Source organism: Mesoplodon mirus (genome assembly GCF_964341445.2).
Source record: "Mesoplodon mirus genome assembly, chromosome: 18".
In the NCBI taxonomy this organism is placed as follows: Eukaryota; Metazoa; Chordata; class Mammalia; order Artiodactyla; family Ziphiidae; genus Mesoplodon; species Mesoplodon mirus.
The window spans coordinates 46,695,559-46,715,572 of record NC_138994.1 but is presented as its reverse complement, the minus strand read 5'-3'; the positions used below and the strand labels follow the sequence as shown (position 1 = coordinate 46,715,572).

General features: G+C 53.9%; 2 protein-coding genes across 3 annotated transcripts; both read left to right on the top strand.

Annotated features, from left to right (window-relative positions):
- Positions 1-113: 113 nt before the first annotated feature.
- On the top strand, positions 114-12,448 carry WRAP53 (WD repeat containing antisense to TP53). Of its 2 annotated transcripts, XM_082603811.1 has the most exons (10): positions 114-833; positions 984-1,082; positions 1,562-1,673; positions 10,091-10,179; positions 10,379-10,469; positions 10,579-10,711; positions 11,275-11,483; positions 11,690-11,793; positions 11,938-12,072; positions 12,187-12,448. In XM_082603811.1, exons 1-10 carry the CDS (start codon positions 430-432, stop codon positions 12,431-12,433), a joined length of 1,623 nt encoding a protein of 540 aa, XP_082459937.1. In that variant the 5' UTR covers positions 114-429; the 3' UTR covers positions 12,434-12,448. The 2 variants fall into 2 exon arrangements, with proteins under 2 accessions (XP_082459937.1, XP_082459938.1); XM_082603812.1 differs by lacking the exon at positions 11,938-12,072.
- Positions 12,449-14,499: 2,051 nt separating this feature from the next.
- On the top strand, positions 14,500-18,439 carry EFNB3 (ephrin B3; the record flags this gene model as incomplete). Its single annotated transcript, XM_082604855.1, has 5 exons — positions 14,500-14,670; positions 16,833-17,125; positions 17,295-17,387; positions 17,490-17,594; positions 18,030-18,439. The coding sequence occupies exons 1-5, from the start codon at positions 14,549-14,551 to the stop codon at positions 18,437-18,439; spliced, it is 1,023 nt and encodes a 340-aa protein (XP_082460981.1). The 5' UTR covers positions 14,500-14,548.
- Between the last annotated feature and the right edge of the window lie 1,575 nt (positions 18,440-20,014).

Here is a 20,014-nt window from a genome sequence, read left to right as displayed (position 1 = left end):
CTCGCCGAGGCAGAAGCCTTTGGACTACAACTCCCAGCAGCCACTAGGAGCCCCAGGGCTTGATGGGAACAGTAACCCGTGACCTGTTACGTCCCTGCCCTGGCCCTCCGTGGGTCCCCCGCGAAGTCTGATCCGGGATGCGGAGGTCCAATGGAAAGGTGTGCCCAAATCCCGCGAGAACAGGTGGCTCGTAGCGACCGAGCAGGCTGAAGAGCCCCGTGCTTTCTAACGTTGCAGTTCCGCAGTTCTCCTGGCCTTCTGCCCCCTCCCGGGAGAAGCAGGAAGGCATCGGTGGGTTTCTCCAGTTCTGCATCCGGATCCGTGCGAACTTTGAAGGGGTCTCGGCCGTTCCGCGGGCCCGGCAGCTGGTAGCCGGTGGGAAGAGGGCTGCTTGGCCGCGGCCAATGTCTTCCGCGCTTCCTCTGCAGTATGAAGACACCGGAGGCGCCGCTGTTAGCTCCGGACTGCCTTCCTTCAGACCGGGCCCCAGCTCCAGCCCCTCTCTCTCCTCAGGCTTCCCCGATGGATAAAAATACGGACCCTGAACTGATGCCACCGACACCCGATGGCGATGATCCGCCCCGGGTGTCCCCAGATCCCATGGCTGTCTCAGCTGTGTCCCAGGAGCTGGAGGAGGGGGACCCAGCTTCTCTCTCCATTCCCCTGGAAACAGGGTTTGGTATTCCTGGTGGGTTGAGCCCTCGAGTCGAAGAGCAAGAACTTTCTGAAAATGTGAGCCTTCCTGCAGAAGAAACGAACAGGCCAGAGTTGGGGCCCGGAGAAGACGTGGAAGGTGTGTCTGAGGAACCCGCTCCAGAGGATGAGGGATACACGTAAGTGGTGATAGCAGGTGGCTCAGGAATCTGTGGAGATTGGAAGTGTGAGATATATTTTATCCGCCAGTCTTCAGCCCCACTTCTCCAGGCCCATTTCCACTTTGCTTTGGTGAACCCAGGTTTGTTGTTCCCCCATCTTCCTTCCAGCGTCTGGAGCTACAGCTTCTCCCAGGTACCTCGGTTTCTCAGCGGTTCCTGGTCAGAGTTCAGCACCCAACCTGAGAACTTCTTGAAAGGCTGTAAGTGGTAAGTAAGCATAATGGGGCAGGGAGATAATCACGCTCAGGATTTCCACCTTAAAACACCCCAGTTATCTGGGAGAAGGATCCACCGTGGTGGGAGAAGGAGTAAGAATTCCTCTGGATTGAGTTTAAATTTCATTTGTGGGCTTCCCTGGTGGCGCAGTGGTTGAGAGTCCGCCTGCCGATGCAGGGGACACGGGTTTGTGCCCCGGTCCGGGAAGATCCCACATGCCGCGGAGCGGCTGGGCCCGTGAGCCATGGCTGCTGAGCCTGTGCGTCCGGAGCCTGTGCTCCGCAACGGGAGAGGCCACAACAGTGAGAGGCCCGCGTACCACACACACAAAAAATTTCATTTGTGATTGTGTGTCTTCTACTTTCTCAGGGTCTTGGGGGTGCTTACCTATACCAGAGGTCAGCTCAGCCCTAGTCCTACACGTGGAAAATACAGGTCTGTCCAGCTTTCTAACTCTTTCCTACTCCTAGGGCCCCTGATGGTTCCTGCATCTTGACCAATAGTGCTGATAACATCCTGCGGATTTATAACCTGCCCCCAGAGCTGTACAATGAGGGGGAGCAGCTGGAATGTGCAGAAATGGTAAGGGTAGGGGCTAACTGTGCCCCTTCATGAGACACTGCGCGTTTAATTCCTTCCTGTAGATGGAGAAAGTACAGTCCCCATGTTTCCTGTTCACAGGCAGGACATTTCACCATGAGGTTCCACAGGTAGCATTTTCTACCCTGAATTCTGAAGTCATTTAAAGAGGTGTTTGTCCTTCTTTAGTTAAGAATATGTGTTTTCCATAGAAGAGTAGTGGATTTCTCACGGTGGTTTTTAATTGACTTATAGGTATTTATTGAATGACTACCAGTGTGTCACTTACTGTGTTTGGTGTTGGGATAAAGTAATGAATGTGACAGATGAAGAGCTGCTTTGCTTTCTTGTATGGGACATAGACAACAAATGTAAACCAATACATAATCAAGTTCATTACAGATTATAATAAATGCTACGAAGGAAATCAACAGAATGAGGAGAGACTAACTAGAGGATGCCGCTTTAGATAAAATGGTGGGTCAGGGAGGGGCTCTCTGAAAAAGAGACATTTGAGCTGAGACCTGAAGGATGATGAGATCAGTCATGTGAAGAGCTGTAGAAAGAGCGTTCCAGGAAGAGGCAAAGATGCTACAAAGACCCAGAGCTGGGGAAGAGCTTTGTGTGTTCAAGGAACAGAAAGAAAGCCAGTGTGCCTGGACCAAGGCCCGTGAGGGGGAGAGCGTGGTGAGGGTGGAGAGGTGGCCGGCAGCCATATCTTGTCAGATCTTGTGGGTAGGGCATCTGGAGTGTTTTTGGGGGAGCCGTGGGAGAGATTTTAAAAGAGAAGAGCAAAATGATGGCTGAATTTTGGAGAATAGATTGTGAGTGGGCAAGAGTGGAGACTCATTAGGAGGCGTTTATCACGGTCCAGGCGAGAAATAATGTTGGCTTTGCTAGGGTGGTATCAGGCGAGATAGATGTGGGTGGATTTGAGGTATATTTCATAGGACTTGGAAGTCAGTTGGGTGGATGGGGGTACAGTTTACTCAGAGGATATGAAGAGGTATTGGGACAGAAGTCAAGGGTTTAGGTACTTTATTCATTTTTATTTTTTAAAAATAAATTTAGGGCTTCCCTGGTGGCGCAGTGGTTGAGAGTCCGCCTGCCGATGCAGGGGACACAGGTTCATGCCCCGGTCCGGGAGGATCCCACATGCCGCAGAGTGGCTGGGCCCGTGAGCCATGGCCGCTGAGCCTACGTGTCCGGAGCCTGTGCTCCGCAACGGGAGAGGCCACAACAGTGAGAGGCCCGCATGCCACACACACACACACAAATTATTAATTATAAATAAATAAATAAATTTATTTGGTTTTGGCTGTGTTGGGTCTTCGTTGCTGTGCACGGGCTTTTCTCTAGTTGTGGTGAGCGAGGGCTACTCTTCATTGTGGCGGCTTCTCTTGTTGTGGAGCACAGGCTCTAGGCACACAGGCTTCAGTAGTAGTGGCACGTGGGCTCAGTAGTTGTGGCATGCAGGCTCTAGAGCGCCGGCTCAGTAGTTTTGGCTCACGGGCTTAGTTGCTCCGCAGCATGTGGAATCTTCCCAGACCAGGGCTCAAACCCGTGTCTCCTGCACTGGCAGGCGGATTCTTAACCACTGCGCCACCAGGGAAGTCTGGGCTTTTAGGTACTTTAAATGTGAAATGTTAAGCTAAGGAGAGACTTTGTGAAGGGTGCTAGGGATATACTTTGGAAGCGGGAGAGCATGTCGATGGTATCTTGTGTCTTGAGAACGGAGTCAATCTCAAGAGAGAGTGTAGATGGACAAAAAGGCTCAAGCAGAGCCTGGAACACTCCAGCGCATGGAGGTGGGTGCAGGAGAAATTATAAAAGTGGAGGCAAAGAGTCATGTCTCATGTTGTTGAGAGTGAGGGCAAATTTAGAGAATGACCCAAGAAGACATAGTGACCTTGACGAGAGCACTTTCAGAGAAGTGCTGGAGGCAGAAGGTAATTAGGGTAGGAGGAAGAGAGAATTCTTTGGAAGTGTTTTCCTGTGAAAGGGAGCTGAGAAATGGAATGGTGACCGGAGGGAATGTGGGGCTAAAGAAAGATGAACAGGATGCTTCTGTGAGGTCAGAATTACCCCGGAAGAGAGGGAGCAATTGCTGCTGTTGTCGGGGATGGTAACGAAGTCCCTGCATGGCTGGGTGAAGACAGGATCCAGAGCACATTGAAGGACTAGACTGACAGGCGCAGAACCCTTCCTTGCCGTGGGAAGAAAGGCAGAGGATGCGTTCAGAGGCAGCTGTTTGGTCGTGGGAAGATTTGGGTGTCTCTGCCTCTTGGCTTCTCAGTGAAGCATAAAGGGGATGTTATCAGCTAAAGGCAGAGGGTTGTGGGGAGAGAGCAGAAGGTGTGAGATGATCGGTCCTGGGGAGAAGAAAATCAAAACCGCCAAGGAATGCTTGGTGTAGAGTAGCATTGCTATTCTTTGCTCAGTGCCCACTAGAAATTTGTTGTCAACCATGTAAAGTGAGACCAGTTAGCATGGTTGTGCATCTTTCCCCACTAAGTTGACTATAGTTTCTTTGTTTGTAAAATGAGGATGATAATAAAAGACCCACCTTAGAGAGTTGTGGCGAGGATTAAAAGAATTAGGGTAGGACTTCCCTGGCGGTCCAGTGTTACAGATTCCATGCTTCCACTGCATGAGGCACGGGCTGGATCCCTGGTGGGGGAACTAAGCTCCTGCACGCTGTGTGGCACGGCCAAAAAAAAAAAGAATTAGCGTAAAGTGCTTAAAGTATTGCCTGGCATGTAGTCAGTGTTCAGTACATGCTAGTTGTCCTTGGTGTTAGTTGGATGCAAGCATGGACTAGAAGGAATAGGAGGTCTGGCTGGGGTTTGCCAGGAGAGAAGGACCAGGGGTGTTTCGAGAGTATCTGCAGGGGTCCACCTGTTGTGCTTGACCAGAGTGTAAAGTGGGTAAGAAAATGGATTGTGAATGGGTTTCTGATGAAGCTGAACAATTGTAGTGGAAATGGCAGAGCAAGGGAGCTGGGTGGGTTGGAGATGGTGGTCAGAGATTGTAGTGATGACTCGACTGTGGGAGTGGGCCCCTGGTGTAGAGTGAGGGCCGCGGCCGTGGGTGCTAAGGAAGTCAGGGAATGGCAGAGGCCAGGGTGTTGGGTGTTTTTATTCATTCTTTCATTGATTCATTCATTCAACAAGTTTTCATTGCGCGCACTCTATGTGCCAGGCCTGTTTTAGCTGCTAGGGGTCAGTCAGGAACAAAACAGACAAAAGTCTGTGTCTTTGTGAAGCTTCTATTCTAGTGTGAGAAACAGGCAATAAAGAAATAACACAGTGAAATACATATCTGACAAGTACCACGGAGAATGATAAAGCAGAGAGGAGGACTGGGGGAATTCATTGCAATTTTAAAAAGGGAGGTTGGGGGCGTTCCCTGGCAGTCCAGTGGTTAGGATTTGGTGCTTTCACTGCCATGGCCCCGGGTTCAATCCCTGGTCGGGGAACTAAGATCCTGCAAACTGTGCGGTGCAGCCAAAAATAAAATAAAAATAAAAAGGGTGGTCGGAGAAGCCTTCACTATCCAGGTGACATTTGAGCAGAGATCTGAGGGAGTCAGGGAGTGAACCAACGTGATATTTTGGGGAAGAATATGCTGGGCAGAGAGAGCTGCAAGCTCAAAGTCCTGGTGGAAGTGCACGTCACCAAGAGTCACAGTATTTGTGTGGAGTGAGAGACTGAACCAGGAGATGGAAGTCTCAGTGATGAGGGAGGGAGATAAAAACAGGGAGCTAGTGTGATGGCAGGAACTGCAGAGGAGGTGGAGTTTGGAGAGGTGAAAAGATTTGGAAATGACCTTGATGTTTGTACTGAGGAGGGGAGTGAGAATGAAAGACATTTCAGCCTGAGAAAGCCACAGCGTCGGGCAGGTCCAGGTGGGTGGACAGGGCATTCTGAGAAGATGCAAAATAAGGGAGTTTGGGCTTCCCTGGTGGTGCAGTGGTTGAGAGTCCGCCTGCGGATGCAGGGGACACGGGTTCGTGCCCCGGTCTGGGAAGATCCCACATGCTGCGGAGCGGCTGGGCCCGTGAGCCATGGCCACTGAGCCTGCGCATCGGGAGCCTGTGCTGTGCAACGGGAGAGGCCTCAGCGGTGAGAGGCCCGCGTACCACAAAAAAATAAAAAAATAAAAAAATAAGGGAGTTTGAAGGTTCTAGAGTGGGAATTTCAGAGGCCAAGAGGTAAGGATTTGGGGGGCAGGGAGGAGTGTGGGATTGCGGCCAATCAGGGAGTGTGTTGAGCAGCGAGCAGGTGGTGGTGAGACCAGATGGCCCAGAAGCCTGGGACTTCTTTAGTGCCTGAGGTTCGTGGGAGTGCCGGTCTTGATGGTGAAAGAAGGGTGCGTTCCGGGGATGGTCCTGAAAGCCTGCCTAACCTGCATCTCTGTGAGATCGGAGGCTGCAGACACGTGAATTCTGTGTGCAAGCTGTCAGGCACTCCTAGCCCTGGTTCCTGGAACAGAAACCAGTGGTGTCCAGAAACCAGGGCTGGGTGGGCGTGGCACAGCCAGCCTGAACGAGTTCAGGAGTAGGGATAGTCAGAGGAGACTGGAAACGTGACAGGTCGAATATTTATTGTACACATTCACTTGAGAGAAATGAGAATATTAAAAAGGGAAAAAAGGTGGGAATTCCCTGGCGGTCCAGTGGTTAGGGATCGGTGCTCTCACTGCCGAGGGCCCAGGTTCAGTCCCTGGTCAGGGAACTAAGATCCCACAGGCCGCGTGGTGTGGCTGAAAAAAAAAAAGGGAAAAAAGTCATTGTTACCTACCACTCTACAAGATTCAGCCCTTTAAGTTTTTCTACATTCTTTCTAAGCTCTGTCCAAGTAAGTACTGGAGCTCTCCGTGTGGTCGTAACTCTTTGGTAGATGGTTTTGTACCCTGTTTTTTCTTTTAAGAATCATCGTAAATGTTTTTCACGGTGCTCCAGTGTTCATAGTTATGCTTAATGGTGTATGGTATTTCATTGACTGCCTATGATAGTTTTCTTACCTGTTCACCTGTTTTGGACTTTTGGGTTGTTTCCAGGATTGTTATATCATAAATTATTTTTCAGTGAACATCTCCATGTGTTTTGATGGAGATTCTTCAGAGAATCAGAGAAATTTTACAAGTAAGAAACACCCTAGGTGAGAGAGAATCAATATCTTTTTTTATGTCTTGTGATGCAGATAGTCAATTTGTTTTCGAAAGCTTTTTGTGCTGCTTATTCTTTTTTTTATTATTATTATTGCTGTTGGCAATATGAATGTACCAATTCTATCATAGCCTAAATGCCTAAATACTCATTAGGCATTTTCATTTTTAATGTCTGCAAGTTTAGTATGGAAATGGACACCATTTGTATAGGTGGGGAAATTGGGGGAGGATATTTTGGGGTATTTTTGTACATCTGTGTACTGCTTCTTCCCACCATAGTTTCCCAATTCCTCCCCTCCCTTCTCCACCTTTTCACAGAGCTTTCTGCAACTCCTGTTTCTAACTCCCCACTTCTTCCCTGAGTACTCTCTGTACCCCGTGGCTCTTGCCTGAGGCTTTCCCTTTCCTGTACCCTCTCTGGGAGAGACTGCATCCTCTGTGCCCTACATATCTCAGGTTGGAGAGGGAGTGTCCTCATTCCCAAATGCTATATCCAGACAATTGCTCTTTCACTTTGTAAAAACTTTTCCTTTGACGCTTATGCTGTCTGATTCTCCCTAACTCACCGAGGACATTGGCACCTCATAGCCTTCCTGTGTACCCCAAGTCCTTCCACCATCTTGGTGACCTCAGGTATCCAAACCAGAAGCCAGGGTCTCCTCTTTTAATCTTCCTTTTCCCTAACCCCCATGTCCAATTAATTACCAAATCCCGTCAAGTTCTCGTGGTCTTCCTAATCTATCCACTTCACTTGACTGCCTCTGTTTTAATTCAAGGTGCTATTGTTTTGGGCCTTATGTTATTGGAACGGTCTTCTGTTTCCATTTTCCCATTAAAACATTTTTTTAAATTTAATTTATTTATTTATATTTTTGGCTGTGTTGGGTCTTCGTTTCTGTGCGAGGGCTTTCTCTAGTTGCGGCGAGCGGGGGCCACTCTTCATCGCGGTGCGCGGGCCTCTCACTGTCGTGGCCTCTCTTGTTGCGGAGCACAGGCTCCAGACACGCAGGCTCAGTAGTTGTGGCTTACGGGCCCAGTTGCTCCGTGGCATGTGGGATCTTCCCAGACCAGGGCTTGAACCTGTGTTCCCTGCATTGGCAGGCAGATTCTCAACCACTGAGCCACCAGGGAAGCCCCATTAAAACATTTGACTGCTGATTGTACACTAGGTGTTGGGGAAGCAGTGGTGAGCAAGACAGACATGATTCCTGCCTTCTCAGATGGGTACGCTGTAGCGTGGAGGGCACAGAGGGCTCTTGGAACGTGGAGCAGGGCACCTGGCTCAGCTCGAGGGGTTGGGGAGGCTTCCCAGTGGAGGAAGTGTCTAAGAGACCCAAAGGATGATTAGGATTCAACCAGGAAGAGTCACTGGGGGAAGTGAAGGCAGACTATTCCAGACTTGGAGATTAGTGTGCCTGAAAGTGTGCAGTTCAAGAGTGTAGGGGGTTGGCATCTTCTAGGAACTGAGAGTCAGGATGATGGGACGTGGAGCTAATGCAGGGATGAGGGAGGAGCCTGCAAAGGTGGGTATGGGGTAGACGCCTGGTAAGGGAAGCCTTCATAGGAGATTGGGTTTTATACCAAGGGTTTTGGGGAGGCATTGCAATGTTTTAAGCAGGAGAGTGACGCTGTACAGGATTCCAGGGGCCTCAGTGTGGCTGCAGGGTGGAGAATGGAGGGGCAGATTGGAGTGTGGGGTGCAGGGAGGCTGGGGGAACGTGTAGAAATGCTAGCAAGAAGGCAGTGGCTTCACGTGGGATTGAAGGCAAGGGGACAGGTTCAAGCGAACCTAGCGGGTGCAATTGGCAAGCTCTGGCCTTGGGTTGGACCAGGAGAGGAAAGGGAGTGAAAGGTAGTAGTAGTCAAGGTACTCAGATTTCAGGCTTGAGAACTGGGTGGGGAGCCCAGGAGGAGCAGCAGGTTCACAGGCGGCAGAGGCTGGGTCTGTTCCAGACAAACTGAGTTTGAGGACCCTGTGGGATGCCCCAGTGGAGCTTTCCACCAGGCAGTCGGATGCAAGGGTTCAAGGTGGAGAAGTGGACCCTGCCTTCACGGCTCGGTGACATCACCCGAGGGCCAATGGGGTGACGTCACCTCGCCAAAGGACTGGTATCCAACTGATGTAAAGATTTCCTTCAAGTCAGTAAGAAAAAAACAACAACCTAGGAGAAAACTGAGCGAAAACCATGAAAAGGTGCCCTTAAACACAAAAATGTCTAACTTCACTGGTTAGACATTGAGAAACGCCAGTTTATATCGTAATGAAATACCATTTCACAGCCTTCAAATTGAGAAAAATTTGAAAGTCTGACAACACCGAGAGAATGCGAGCAACAGGCGCTCGTACACGCTGCTGGGGGGAGAGTAAATCTGGATGAGCACTTTCGGAAAAACGTGACATGATCTAGTAGAGCTGGCAGAGTGCAGACTGTAGAGCCCCAGTGATTCCCTTTTAGCAGAAACTGCAGAGAAACCCTCCCACACGGGTACCAGAATGTTACAGCACACTAGCCAGAAATTGGGAAAACACCAGTGACTGTCAGTAGAGAGGGATGGGTGAGTGGAGCGCTGTACAGCAGGGAAGATGCATGAATTTGAGCTCAGTGTGTCACCGTAATCTCACAGTCGCGGTGCGATGCATACAGCTTGCTACCATTCATATTAAGTTTAACAGCACGCAAGACCAGGGTATATATTGTTTTTTTCTCTGTCTGAATGTATTCCTAAAGAAATACATGAGAGTGATAAATTCAGGATGGTGTTTACCTCTGAGGGAGGGTTTCAGTGGGAAGAGGTTTTAACTGTTTGGTAAAATATTTTGTTTCTTAAGCTACGTGGAGGACTCACAGGGTTTGTTTGGCTTTGTTTTAATACTTCTTTGCTTGTTTGAACTGTTCAATAATTTTTTTAGAGGATCAAATGGCGCCTGGTAGGCACTCGGTAGATATTTGTATCATTGGTTGGTTCTTTGTTTCTGGGTTGGGAATTTACTTGTTTCTTCCTCTCTAAGTGTTGAAAAAGCAAAAGGGTAAATCTGCATGGCTTTTGGTGGCCCAAGTCTGATGTTAAAGTCTGAGCTAAACCATGAACTTTGAGATCAAGATCCTGTTCTTCATATTTACCCCGTCTGCCTTCTCCTACCTGGTTAAACGCCCACAGAGCATCTCCCTCTGCCATAAAACTGCTAGATTTCCGAGTGGGCCTCCTTTTCCCGCCAGTGACCCAGGCATCCCCACATTTCTGTCCAGGCTCCCGTCCTTCGAATGGTGGAAGGCGACACCATCTATGATTACTGCTGGTATTCTCTGATGTCTTCAGCCCAACCAGACACCTCCTAGTAAGTGATGTCTTTCGCCTCCCCTCCCCGCTCCCCCCATTTCAAGGGGACCCTCCACTGAGAGAGTCGGGGGCTGCCAGGGGTCTCGGGAGGAGGAAAGCTTGCTGTGCCCTTCAGATGTGAGCTGAGAGGGCCGGTCAGTTGGCTTCCTCCCCTTCCTTTGACAGCACTGGGGCCTCAGTGTCCGTGTCTCTCTCAGCGTGGCCAGCAGCAGCCGGGAGAACCCGATTCACATCTGGGATGCCTTCACTGGAGAGCTCCGGGCTTCCTTTCGCTCCTACAACCACCTGGTAGGGACCTCCCCGCCCAGCCCCAGGGCTCGTCCTGGCCCAGCTCTCCTTCCTTGAGAACGGCTGAGGCTCTTTGCTAGGCCTGTTTCCAGCCCTTTCCCGCCCCCAGGACGAGCTGACGGCAGCCCACTCGCTCTGCTTCTCCCCGGATGGCTCCCAGCTCTTCTGTGGCTTCAACCGGACCGTGCGTATCTTCTCCACGTCCCGGCCTGGCCGTGACTGTGAGGTCCGAGCCACGTTTGGTAAGCAGTCTGCGCCTCTGAGGGAGGAGGAGAGAAGAGGGCCCAGCCACATGCAGAGGGGCCTTGTGTGAGCCAGGGGGTCACGTGCAGGGGTGAGGCGGGGGTCACATCATCCTCAGTACAGACCTGTGGGGCAGGTTGGGCCCAGTGGGCAGGGAAGAAAACAGTCTCAGGGAGGGGACGAAACTTTACCTCTCGGTAAAGAGCTGGTTCACTCCTGAGCCCGCTGCCCTGTACATTTTGATCTCCAAAATCTTGGTATCTCCAGGAAACTGGAGGTAAAGCTGATTCCCTTTTCCTATAAGCCTTCAGCTTTCCAGCCCCTGAAGGAAAAAAAGGTTTGAGAGGGAAGAAGTGGGGCTTGGGCCTTTAGGTCCTTTGCAGGGGATAGAAGGATCTAGGGAGCATCAGAGGTCTTCATCTTGCTTAAAACGAACGGGGTCAGGGAGGCACTGAGTCCAGCACATGGGCTCTGGGACGGGAGACAGAGGTGCACCTCTGATTAGCGTGGTTAATGCCAGGTGCTCTTGCCCTCTCCCCGACTTTGTTCCTTCCCTTTCTAGCAAAAAAGCAGGGCCAGAGCGGCATCATCTCCTGCATAGCCTTCAGTCCATCCCAGCCCCTCTATGCCTGTGGCTCCTATGGGCGCTCCCTGGGTCTGTACACCTGGGATGATGGCTCCCCTCTTGCCTTGCTGGGAGGGCACCAAGGGGGTATCACCCACCTCTGTTTCCACCCCGATGGGAATCGCTTCTTTTCAGGAGCCCGTAAGGTAGGGATCATGTTCTGAGATCCCAAAGCAGGGGGGTAAAAGGCAGGAGTGGGGATGTAGTCTGTGCTGTGTTGGGAGATGGGCATGGGAAAAAAAAATCAACCCAGCTAAAGGAGTGCTTATAAAACTGGAGGGAAGCAGGCATGTGTTGGGAGTGGGGGAGTGGAGGGTGGAAACGATTCCAGGCTCCTGTTCTTTGTCCTTAGGATGCCGAGCTTCTGTGCTGGGATCTCCGGCAGCCTGGGCGTCCCCTGTGGTCCCTGAGTCGTGAAGTGACCACCAATCAGCGCATCTACTTTGATCTGGACCCGTGAGTGACTGTGGGTCCTTCCTGCCCAGGGTCTTGATGCCCCCAGGGATGCCAGAGCCCACCTGTAGGGTCCCAGCCCCTGACCGTGAAGGGTTCCTGCCCCAGGTGATGACCATGCCAGCAAGCCTTCCCTCTCTTCCCCAGGAGTGGGCACTTCCTGGTGAGCGGCAGCACGAGCGGGGCTGTCTCCGTGTGGGACACCAGTGGGGCTGGGCATGAGGGGAGGCCGGAGCCAGTGCTGAGCTTCCTGCCCCAGAAGGACTGCACCAATGGAGTGAGGTCATAAGTTAATTCTACAGATTTGGGGGCTTGGGTTGGGGAGAAAGGTAAAGCCCTGAGGGAGCAAGCATCCTAGCTCATGGTGTGACTGGCACCACCCATCTCTCCCTACAGCCTGCACCCTAGTCTGCCTCTGCTGGCCACTGGCTCCGGTCAGCGTGTGTTTCCGGAGCCCACGGAGAGTGGGGACGAGGGGGAGGAGGAAGTGGACCTTCCCCTGCTCTCCATGCGCCACGTCCACCTTGAATGTCAGCTTCAGCTCTGGTGGTGTGGGGGCGGCCCGGATACCAGTGTCCCTGATGCTCACCAGGACGAGAAGGGACAGGGAGGGACAGAGGGAGGTGGGTGTGAGTTTATATAAAAAGGTTTTATATGATATTAGAGTCTTTGTGTCTGTTTGGGGAGGCAGATGATGGAGATGGGGCCGGGAGGGGTACCAGTGGGCTCCCTGGTCCAGCAGCAGTGGGGACTGGCATATTGTTCCTGAAACCAGGGTTGAGAGGTGGGACTAGGCGGGAACCAATGGGGCTGCTGAGCTTGGTGTGAAGTCAAGTAAGTGGGGGGTGGGGCTTCATGCCACTGACTGGCTGGTTGCTAGGCAACTTGGTAAACTGAAGGGGGGAACCTGTTTGAAATCTCACTCCCAAGGTGGGGGCAGCAGGGGTCAGGGTGAGTGTGGCTGAGCGGGAGTGGCAGGAGCTGTGTGTCAGACTGTTGCGTGTGACTGTGTGAGACTGTGCAGATGGTGACAGACGACACCCGCTCACTCCTGCTCAACACTATTTACCATCCTCCAGCAGCAGAGGGACCATTAGTCAGCTCTGGGGGAAGGGGAGCAGGAGGACTGCCTCCCCTCCCCTGGACCCCCCAGGAGGCAGGTGACTGGGTAGCCAGAGTCAAGGGCACACATGAAAGAGTAAAGGTGCCGAAAAACACAGATGTCACATTCTGTATTCCCGTTAGATGCAGGACAAGGGCGAGAGTCATTCAGTAGCTGTCGCTGGTCTGGTTTCTTCATTTATCTGCTCTGTCTTTTTGGGGGGTATGTTATTTCAAGCAGTGGCTCCCCCCCTCCCCCCACCTTGCCACACACTGAGAAGGGGGTCTCTGAAGAGATACTGTCAGCAGAGGATTTGATTCTGGACCTCACAGCCTAAGGGAAGGGACTGGAGGCCTGTGACGACTAGAGAGGGGAGAGGAATGTCACCTCTGCCCAGAGGTGCTGAAAGCCAGGGTTCTTACACCCAAAAAGGCAAATCCTCCTCCCTTCCCCCAGGATAATTGGAAACAGCCCTTCCGGCTGCATGCGGGTTTTGGGTTGTAGGTTCTCCCTATCTCCCGGCCCCATTTCTCCCCACAACCATCTAAGAAGGGCCCAAGTTTACCCCCGAATCTCTTGCCTTTCGTCAACCTCCAGATAGTAGAGGGTCTAGGAGGCTGTGACAAAAGAGACCCCAGGAGTGGGAGTTCAGCAGCCTGGGTCTGGTTTCGGCTTTATCCCAGATTCCTCGTGTGACCTTGGGCAAGTCACGGGGCCTCTCTGAGCCTCAGTTTCTTCATCACTGCCACGGGGGTCCTTAAGCTCTGCCCCTCCCATTTCACACAGGTAGTCGAGAAGGTCAACTCAGCCCACTCTGTAAAGTGCGGAGCCTTCAAGGTTATTATTAGTCTCTCCATACCTCCCCGGAGCAGCGGTGTTGTTTTGGGATGGGGGAGGAGGGGGCTGCGGGAGCGAAAGGGGCTGGGTTCCTCGGGGTGGAGAGGGCGAGAGCCTTTCTGGATTTGAGGGAGCGGAAGATTCCAACCGCTCGGGCGATCCGAGGGCAGGAAGGGAGGTGGGCAGAAACTAAGCCAGAGCCGGAGAGTTGCAGAGACAAAGGGGGCGTGAGAGACCGCGCGGGGGAGTGAGGCGGGGCGGCGGGGTGAGGGCTGGGAGGTGCGCGAGGTGAGGGAGATGTGGGGGGCGTGGGCTGCATGATCGCCCGCTCCGACTCGGACTCCAGCTCCGGTTTTTCCCTCCGCCATCCTCTCCCCCTCCCCGCCTCTCCTTTAACTCCCCCCTCCTGGGCTCAGGACTGGTTGGTTTCCTCCCTTAGCCCGCTGCCCTCAATCCCGGCGAGGCTGGGGCTCCGGCTCGGCGCCCCCTTCCCCGCTCCCTCGCCCGGCGCCCCATGCCGCCCCCGCCCGGTCCCCGGCTCCCCCAGTCCCCCACTTAGGCCCGCTCATAAATACCGGGGTGCCGGCGCGTGGGCCGGGGGCGCAGGGCGCCTGCAGACGGCCCCTGGAAGGGCTTCTGCGGGCGGAGCGCTCCGGAGAGGGGACGCGGACGGAGCAGGAAGCGGGTCCGCGTGGGAGCGGGGGGCATCAGCCACCCGGGTGGCCGGGGCAGAATAGCCCGGGCGGCCAAGACAGTCACCCCAAGGGGTGAGCGACTTTGGGGGAGTTGGTGCCCCGCCCCCCAGGCCTTGGCGGGGTCATGGGGGCCCCCCATTCTGGGCTGGGGGGCGTGCGAGTAGGGGCCCTGCTGCTGCTCGGTTTTTTGGGGCTGGTGTCTGGGCTCAGCCTGGAGCCCGTCTACTGGAATTCGGCGAATAAGAGGTGAGTGGCCCGGGGGTGGGGATACCCCACACCCTGTGGGCAGGGAGTCTGGAAGCCTTGGGGACTTTGGGGGCTGGGTTCTCGGAGCTGGGAGGAGGCGGAGGGAGGGTGCTGGTGATCGGATGTGAGCTGATGGGCAACCAGACAGAGGTGGTCTTGGGAGCCAGACTCGCGGGTCGCGCACAGAGCTGGATGCCGGTGGTGACAACCATGTGTCAGGAGTTTGAAAGACCCCCAAGGGGCAAGGATTTGAAAGATCATGGGTAGCCGGGAGGGCAGTGGAGTGGTTATTTGGGTTTGTGGGAGACCTGTGTGGTGTCGGGGGCTGGGCTTAGAGGGAGCCTGGTTAATGTCAGCTCTCAGGAGAGCAGCTGAGTAGGTGCTGCTGAGGCGCTGAGAGGAAGGGCAGGGTGCCTCCCTCTCCAGAAGGGACTCAGTGGTGGAAATGGGAGGGAAGGGCTCTCAGTTTGGGGGCTCTGGGGACAACTCCCCCAAGGCTTTTTGACCCTTCTTCACACATCCGTCTCCTAACTCTTGCCCACAGCCAGAGGGTCTGTGAGTCCTTGATGGAACAATTTCCCAACCAGAAGATTTTCCTGCCTTCCTGGCTTGGAGATTTCTTTCTGGAAGAAGCCTGGAGCCCCCTAAAGCCCCCACTTTCCCTCTTGCACCTGGAGTCCTGAGGACTCCGTTGCCGCCTCCCCCATCTTTGCTGCAAACTCTTCCATCAGACCCTCTGTTCTGAGGCATGCTTGCTTTGCTCTGAAAAAAGGCCAGGGGTCAGATGAAACTTCAAGCCACACAGAGTAGCACAGAACCCCTGGGAGGTCATTTGGGTCCCTTGCCTCCATGCAAATCCTACTCCCCGTTAGCAAAAGAGTTTTGTGTTTTGAAAACTTCCTAATTGCCTGGGGAGGCTGTGTGAGGCCATGCAAAGAGGGTGTGCTTTGGAGCTCATCAAATCCTAGGTCTTAATCCTAGGTCTGCTGCTTTCTGCTGTGTGGCCTTGGGCAAGTCACTTAACCTTTCTGAGTTTGTATCCTCAATCCTTACAGGTTTTATGAAGATTAGAGGTAAGGTATTTGAACATATTATATGCTCATTAAAGGAGAACTAGGGTAATTATTCTTCCTCTCTTTACTTCACAGCTTCCCTCACATTTCCTGTCCTGGCCTCCCTCCCATATCTCTTGGGGTCTAATCTCAAATGTCTTTTCCCCTCTCAGTCTCCTACCCACCAACTCCCAGATGCAGTTGGAGTATCAGGAGCAGTGTGAGGATGTAAGTTAGGCTTATCCTGATAGAGCTGAGAAAATGGAGTTAGGGTGTTCTGGGAGCTCTTTGGGATGTTGGGGCAGGGAGGCAGGGGGTTATTTGGGAGTCTGGGAAGATACCAAGCAGCGGTCCCCTGTGACCAAGTTCTGAGACCCTGTCTGCAGTTGTTGGCAAGTAGTGGCTGTGCTGGGCCAGTGGCTGCCGGGGCTGAGGGAGATGCAGACTTGTGTCAGCTGTGGGTCGAAAAGTCAACTCTTTCAATTCCAAAGCAATAGGGCACTTTCCCTAAGAAGTGTGGGACCTGGGGGAAGTGGGGTACTGAGCAGGGAAATGTCTGGGGCAGCTGCTCTGATTAGCCCCATTTAGGGCCATTGCCAGACCAGGCATTTGTGTCCTGTTACATTGCCTGGCTACTTGGAACTCTGGTCTGGATCACCCTCCACACCCCCTCCCCCACCCTGCCCCCTTTGCCCTGAAATCACTGAAATTCAGTGGTGGCCTGTGGGAGGGGAGGCTCTGCCCCCATGGTTGACTGCCATGGAATAGTGAAATCACCCGGGAGGGGTGGGCTGTGTGGTTCCAGAGAGGCCAGCTCCTTGGTAACTGGCATCCTGTTGCCATGGCAACAGGACTGGTGATGGAGCGAGAGATGGCAGTGTGCATGTGGTGAGGGCGGGCTGAAGAGTGCATTTGGGCACACCAAGGGGCAGGAGACCTCTGAGCCTGGCTTCCTGCTGCTTCCGTGAGCTCCCAGAGACCTTAGTGCCTGCTCTGTCAGGCACTCAGACAAAGGCTGTCTTGCAGGGATGTGGGGTGAGGGAGGCAAAGCTCTGGGGACCAGACCTCTGACACCTCTCATCCTTATCCACCTTGCCCCCCTCCCCATAGGTTCCAGGCAGAGGGTGGTTACGTGCTCTACCCTCAGATCGGGGACCGGCTAGACCTGCTCTGCCCCCGGGCCCGGCCTCCTGGCCCCCACTCCTCTCCTAATTACGAGTTCTACAAGCTGTATCTGGTAGGGGGTGCCCAGGGCCGGCGCTGTGAGGCACCCCCTGCCCCAAACCTCCTTCTCACTTGTGACCGGCCAGATCTGGATCTCCGCTTCACCATCAAGTTCCAGGAGTATAGCCCTAACCTCTGGGGCCACGAGTTCCGCTCACACCACGATTACTACATAATTGGTACTGCTGGGTAGCTGGCAGGGTCGAGGTGGGAGGTGCTCCTGGGATCGAGGGCAGATGAGGGAGGGGACCACGGGAGCCACCTCGGGTGGTGTTGGGACCAGGCATGGAGACAGAATAGGGGTAGACTCTGGAACGCCAACTTCTCCCTCTGGTTCTTCTATCCCAGCCACATCGGATGGAACCCGGGAAGGCCTGGAGAGCTTGCAGGGAGGTGTGTGCCTCACTAGAGGCATGAAGGTGCTTCTTCGAGTGGGACAAAGTGAGTGGGGCTGGGGCACACCTCCTAGGGGCCGAGGGGCAGCACCATCATGGTCAGGGGGCTGTTGTCTCAGCCCCTCTCTTGGCCCTTCCCCATCTCCAGGTCCCCGAGGAGGGGCTGCCCCCCGAAAGCCTGTGTCTGAAATGCCCATGGAAAAAGACCGAGGGGTGGCCCACAGCCTGGAGCCTGGGAAGGAGAGCACAGCAGGTAGGAGCCAGGGGTCCAGCCTCCTGTCTTCCCTAGCCTCCTCTGCTCTCGGACCCCAGCTGCCCTAGCTTGCCCCTCTCCCTCCCTCCCTCTTCAGTTTTGGGGGCAGTGATACAGGAAAGAGGAGAAGAGAGGATGGGAGGGTGGGAGGGGAATGGAAGCCAAATGAGGAAAAGACTCAATTAAAACTAATTAGCCAAGTCAGTGCCTCAATCAGTGCTGTCAGAGAAGGGGGGAGGACTACTTGGCATGGAGCTGAAGGGCTGGACACACCTGGATTCCGAGTGGGGCTTGGAGGGGAGGGGAAGTAGGGTCCCCAAAGGGCCTGGGCACTGCTGGGGAAACCCATGGGGACCCGCAAGGATGGGTGTCCAGATGCCCGGGTGGCTCCTTCAGCCCCACCCCCTCTTTCCTCCTTCACCCCTTCCCTGCCAGGTGACCCCACCAGCAATGCAACCTCCCGGGGTGCTGAAGGCCCCCTGCCCCCTCCCAGCATGCCCGCAGTGGCCGGGGCAGCAGGGGGGCTGGCGCTGCTCTTGCTGGGCGTGGCAGGGGCTGGGGGTGCCATGTGTTGGCGGAGACGGCGGGCCAAGCCTTCGGAGAGTCGCCACCCTGGTCCTGGCTCCTTCGGGAGGGGAGGGTCTCTGGGCCTGGGGGGTGGAGGCGGGATGGGACCTAGGGAGGCTGAGCCTGGGGAGCTAGGGATAGCTCTGCGGGGCGGTGGGGCTGCAGACCCCCCCTTCTGTCCCCACTATGAGAAGGTGAGTGGTGACTATGGGCATCCTGTGTACATCGTGCAGGATGGGCCCCCCCAGAGCCCTCCAAACATCTACTACAAGGTATGAGGGCTCCTCCGACCTGGCTCTCCTGGATCCAGCCCTTTGTGGGGTGCTCCTCCAGTTTAATTCATGGTTTTGAGGGACACCTCTAGCATCTCCTTGGCCCCCTTTGCCCCCCCAGCTCCTTTGCTCCTCCTGGCTCTCGCCTCTTCTCCACTTTTAGGATCCCCTAAGACATCCACCCAACGACCGCCTGCCATCTGGTTGGCTGTGTGTGCCCCTCTCTGTCTCTGTGTTCCTGGGTCCTATTCCCCTGGGGAGGAGGCAAAGATTCAGCCTCTTGGTCTAACCATGACCCAGGGATCCTTGTCCCCCCTCACCCACTGAGAGCTAAGGGTGGGAACAGTCTGTCTTTTGGTTGGCACCTCTTTCTGCCTCTCACTGTTTTTCTCTTCTTTTCTCCTCTCTCTCTTATTTTCTGTCTCTCTCTTCTGTCTCTAGGTCTGTTCCTCTTCCCTAGCATCCTCCTCCCTGTATCTCCTTTTATTTACCCTCTTGGCTTCTTATCCTGTACCTCTCCCATCTCCCAGGGTGGGGGCGTCAAAGCATTTCTCCCCTCAGCTCCCTCTTCTGACTTCTCTTACCAACCACTCCCCTCAGTCTGCCAAAAATGGGGGCCTTATGGGGAAGGCTCTGGCACTCCACCCCAGCTCAGGGCATGGGTAGCAGGGCCTCCTCCTCTGCCCTGCCCCAGGCCTCTACATACTTACTCCAGCCATTTGGGGTGGTTGGGTCATGACAGCTACCATGAGAAGTGTCCCGTTTTGTCCAGTGGCCAATAGCAAGCTATGAACCAGTCAGGACACATGTGGACTTGGTCTGATGCTGAATGGGCCACTTGGAACAGGAAGTGACTTGCTCCAGACAAGAAGTGACCAGGCCTGGACAGAAGTGGCCTGGGAAGTGGAAGCAGTGCAGCAGGAACTGGAAGTGCCTTCATCCAGGACAGGAAGTAGCACTTCTGAAATAGGAAGTGGTCTGGCTGGAACCGGAAGTGGCTTAGTCTGGGGGGTGGGGGGAGGTGGATGGTTCTTACTCTGTGGAGAAGGGCGGGCAGGAAGAACTTCCCATTTCAGGAGGAAGCTGGAACTTACTCTAAGAAGATCGGGTGGACTGAGGTTCTTCCTAGTATTCAGTGTCATGTGCCAGGATCTCCCTTCCCTTGTTCTCTGTGCTGCTTTTAGGACAGCTAAGGTGGCTGCCATCTGCCATGGCAGGCTCAATTTGTCTTGTTCTTCCCTTTCCATATCCCAGTATAATCTCTGTTACTCAACAGGATGACCCCAAGAACCCACGTGTTGTCCCCAGTAACCTGGATGGCTGTCTTGTTCATCACATTCTCCATTTCCTACTCCCTTCAAACTCAACACAGCTCCCTTCTTAGTGACCAAAATGGTGGCCTACTGACTGGTCTAGCTGACAGTGGTCCTTAGCAACAGCCACTCTTTCCATAGTGACCAGCTGATACCTCTTCCTGCCCACTAGTGCACAATTGGGTGTTGCCTCAGTTTCCTCCCAGCTCATTTCCTTTAGGTCAGAGCTGCCTTTGGGCACCACGTCGGCCACCTCAATCACCAGCCA

Excerpts from the sequence above, each read along its gene's own strand:
- WRAP53 (XM_082603811.1), top strand. The coding sequence starts at position 430 with ATGAAGACACCGGAGGCGCCGCTGTTAGCTCCGGACTGCCTTCCTTCA. Across the intron at positions 10,180-10,378 it reads GCCCAACCAGACACCTCCTA|CGTGGCCAGCAGCAGCCGGG; the intron begins GTAAGTGATGTC and ends TGTCTCTCTCAG. Across the intron at positions 11,484-11,689 it reads TCTTTTCAGGAGCCCGTAAG|GATGCCGAGCTTCTGTGCTG; the intron begins GTAGGGATCATG and ends CTTTGTCCTTAG.